This window comes from Pediculus humanus, genomic scaffold (genome assembly GCF_000006295.1).
Source record: "Pediculus humanus corporis 1103172108310 genomic scaffold, whole genome shotgun sequence".
Lineage (NCBI taxonomy): Eukaryota > Metazoa > Arthropoda > Insecta > Psocodea > Pediculidae > Pediculus > Pediculus humanus.
In genome coordinates, this window is record NW_002987879.1 from 434,828 (window position 1) to 438,979 (window position 4,152).

The window sequence follows — 4,152 nt, forward strand, 5'->3', positions numbered from 1 at the left end:
GTAAAAATTAATTATTATTTATCGATGAGAGGAGTGGAGAGGGGAGAGGGTAAACAAACACAGGGTAAAGGACTAAAAAAGTTGACATTAAAAAGGAAAAATGAAGGAGGGAGGAAAAAAACGTAATTTTAGAAAATTTAACCGTTGAGAGTTTTCTTTTTTTTTTGCGGTGTCTGGAAAATTGTTTTAACTCATTTACCTTTTTTCATCTTTTGTTTAGGTTATAATAAAAATTCTCCAGAGGGTTTTTCCAGTTTTTTTTTTGCTTTCTGGTTCCACGATCGACGCAAAACCACTTTATTTTATGTTATTTCTCATTATTGCTCTACCCTTACGCGTGAGAAAAGTGCGAGTTAGAAAAACGGGTGTTAATATTTTTTTCCCTTTTTCCTTCGTCTCTTCCCCCTTCCCCCTTCGTCCTCCCCTTCTTTTTCCATTTCCCGTTTTCTCCAGAGTTATGAGAGAAAAAGAAAAAAAAATTAATTAAATTATCGATATACGAAATTTTTTCTTTTTTTAAATTGGATTCGAGTGAAATGATAATAATAATAATAATAATAATTTTATTATTATTTTTTTTTTGGAACTTTCTGGAAAATTTAAATTCACGATCATCAAATTTCAACGAATAAAATTAAAAAAGTTTTGCCATTTACTAAAATTTCCAGGTAGAAAAATAAAAAAAAAAAAATTTTTTTTATTTATTTAATTTTTTTTGTTTTTCTTTCTCCAGTAATAATAAGAACTGGAGAAGAAAAAAGAAAGTTTATAAGTAGGCGAACGTGAAAAAAAAAATGAAAAACTCATCGAAAAAAAATTATTATTAAATTAAAGTGAGTGCTGCGGGGATGAGGGGCGAGTACGTGGGAGGTGGTAAAGAAAAACAAAAAAATTATTATAATCATTTTTGTTTATTTCTTATTCCACGTTTTTTTTTTATTATTACTTTTTATTACTTTATTAAATTTAGAAAACGGAAGGAAATGTATTTCGTAAAATTTTTAAATTTTAACGTGGCATTAGATTCGGAAAAAAATAAAATAAAAAATGAAAATTTCAAAACGTTTTTTTTAAATAACGCGTTGATCTTCTAGAAAAAATAAAAGATTTTTATTTTTCTTTTGTGGGGGTAGTGTGGGAGGAGGGGAGGAGATGAGGGGATTTCAATAAATCGATAAAAATTAATATTAATTAAATCTGGAGAAGAAGAAGAAAAAAAAACAATAAACAAAATTATCTGTTGTGTGCGTGTGTATATGAAAATATTTTCGTGTAAACTCAACGCGGGTTTTTCAAAAATGGGGATTAATAAGATTTTATCTTTTATCGTTTTGCATAAAAATCCTCTGGAAAAACCTGGAATTTTTTTCTTCCCCCTTTTTTTTAAAAAAAAAAAAACCGTTAAACCTTTTTTTTCAACAGCAAAGCATAAAAAGGTTTTCTTCTTATTTTTTTTCCCCCTTCCCCCTCGCGATTTTTAAAATAAGTTATATTCGAAATAATGTTTTCATTCTCTCTCTCTCTCTCTCTCTCTCTCTGACGTTATCCTCTAACTTTCACTTTTCTTGTATTTCATTTTACTTCTTTTTTTTTTTTTAACTCCACGCATTCGTTTTAAATCCTTTTTTTTCCTTTTTTATCTAATCATTTGCATAAACATTTTTTTCTTCTTTTTTTCTCTTCTTTTTCTCTCTCCCCTTCTCTCCCTCTCCCACCCGTTTGTATTCTTAAAACAGGTGCAAATACCTTTTTATCTTTGTGGGAAAATTTTAAATAAGATTTTAATGGAAAAAAAAAAAAATTTTTTTTCTTTTTTCTTTTTTTTTTTTTTTTTATAATTTTGAATAATTTAAAAAATTTTTACGATAACGTGGAAGGAGATTAACGTATTTCGGACGTTATATATAGATTTATTTAAATATTATTATTATTATTATTATTATTATTATTATTATTATTATTATTATTATTATTATTATCATTTTAATTAAAAAAAAAAAAATTCATCTCGTGAATTTTATGAATGGAAAAATAATTTTTCTTTATAAAAATAAAAAAAAAGGTTGGAACCTTTTTATTAAGGTTTACTACTATATAATGACGACGGACAATTTAATAAAATATCAAAAAAAAAAAATTATTTCCTTTTCTTTTTTTTTTCCTTTTTCTTTTATTCAAAAAAAAAAATCCAGGAAGGAAAAGAATTTGAATCAAAGAGTTTAAAATCCGGGTTTCCTTTTTTTTTTTTTTTTTCATTCAAATATAAAAAAAGAGGAAACTGAAAGAGAAATGAGGAGGTCGGAAAAAGGTGAAAGAAGAGAGAGAGAGAGAGAGGGAAGGTGGTGTAAAGGGAAGGGGGAAAAACGGAAGAAAAAGATAATAATAATAATAAAGAAAAAGTATCTACTACCACGTATTAAAAAAAAAAAAAAAAAAAAATTTCTCTTCTTCGATTTTTACTCTTTCGAATTTTTAAATTTCCCGCCAATTTTTTTTTTTTTGATGTAATTTTTTTTTCTTTTTTTTACAGGTTTACTCCTCACGTCGGGTTTGCAAAAATTTGACAAACAACCAGAATATACGGAAGTTAACCCCGGTGAAGATGTTAAATTAACATGTACGATACTTAATAAAAAAGGAACGTGTTCGTGGCAGAAGAACAATAAAGTAAGTTAGTTTATTATTACCTTAATGATAATCCATCAGGCAAAAAAATGATAAAATTCATTCAATTCAAAACCGGAAAAAAAAACGTTTTTTAAATTAAACAAAAAAAAAAAAAGTTTTCCGGTTCAAAACTCTTTGGAAACGCCTCCGGAAAAATTCTCCAGTTAAACGATTCATTTAGGTTTTTTTTTTTCATATCATTTATTTTTAAATTTTTCAAGATTTTCCAAAAAAAAAAAAAAAAATTATCATCGATTATAAATGGAAAAAAAAAATTTTTTTCTCCATAACTTTTGAATAAAACAATATAACCTCCTGGAAACAAAAAAAAGGATTTTTATGTGAGATTTAATTAATTATCTTTTATTATTATTATTATTATTATTATTATTATTATTATTATTATTATTATTATTATTATTATTATTATTATTATTATTATTATTATTATTATTATTATTTGGATTAAGATAAAATATCAAAAATCGAAATTTGAAACTTTTAACATAATTTTTTTTTTCCCCGGTTTTTGTTTTAATCGTTAAAAAATAAAAATAAAATAAAAAATTCTGGAATTTTCCAGAAAAAAATTTTCCCAGTGCTTTAATTTGGTTTTTGTAATACCTAAAAAGAAAGTCTTGATAAAGTTTTAGGAATTGATAATGAACCCCGGAAAACTTTCTGATGAAAAACTTTTCGACAACCTTTACACTTTCTTCTTCTCCGTCGTCTTTTGAATTTACGAGGAGGGGAAGGAGAAGGGAGAGAGAGAGGGGAAAAGACGGAAACGATTTCCGGATAACGGTTAATTACAACGATAATTTCTTAGAAAGAAAAAAAACCGATGGGATCGGTCGCATCGATGGTGTGGGGGGGGGGGGGGAAATTGACAGTGATTGAAAAAGAAAAATGAGAGTTGGAGGAGCTTAGGGGCTAGGGGAAAAAAAATAAATAAAAACGAAAGTGAATAATAGGTGGGGAAATAAACCCGTGGGGGTAAATGATTGGTTGAAAACGAGTAGTCGAAAAAAATTGGGCGGGGTTAGTAATGATGTCGGGAAAAATTAACGTGTGGGAGGGGAGAGAAAAGAAATAAATAAAAAAAACAGTTACAGTCGTACATTTATTAGCGGTTGCCATTGTTTTAGTTTTTACGTCCACGTTAAATTTTTTTTTTTGGTGTTTTAATTTAAAAAAAAAAAAGTTTAATTAAATTGAATAACCGGGAAAATACCTGGAAATATCCTTTCCTCCCCCTTTTTTTCCCGTTTTTCGGTAGTTAAAAGGAAGACTAATTTAAACTAATATAAACTATTAAATAATTTTATCTTACGTTTTTAAAATAAATGATTTAAAAATTAAAAAGTTTTTACAAACTTTTTGGCATTAAAATAAATAATAATAATAATAATAATAATAATAAATTTAGAATATGTTTTTACATAAAAACGTGTAGTATGTAGACAGCACGCCTTTCCGGTTTTT

General features: G+C 26.4%; 1 protein-coding gene across 1 annotated transcript in view; it reads left to right on the forward strand.

Moving 5' to 3' along the window:
* Positions 1–2,289: 2,289 nt before the first annotated feature.
* Phum_PHUM586020 (uncharacterized protein) overlaps positions 2,290–4,152 on the forward strand; it is a gene marked incomplete at both ends in the record, with an annotated part of 2,590 nt that continues 727 nt past the window's right edge. The window contains 2 exons of the mRNA XM_002432418.1: positions 2,290–2,308; positions 2,531–2,667. Coding sequence (XP_002432463.1) covers positions 2,290–2,308; positions 2,531–2,667 — 156 coding nt within the window. The remainder of the gene's footprint in view (positions 2,309–2,530; positions 2,668–4,152) is intronic.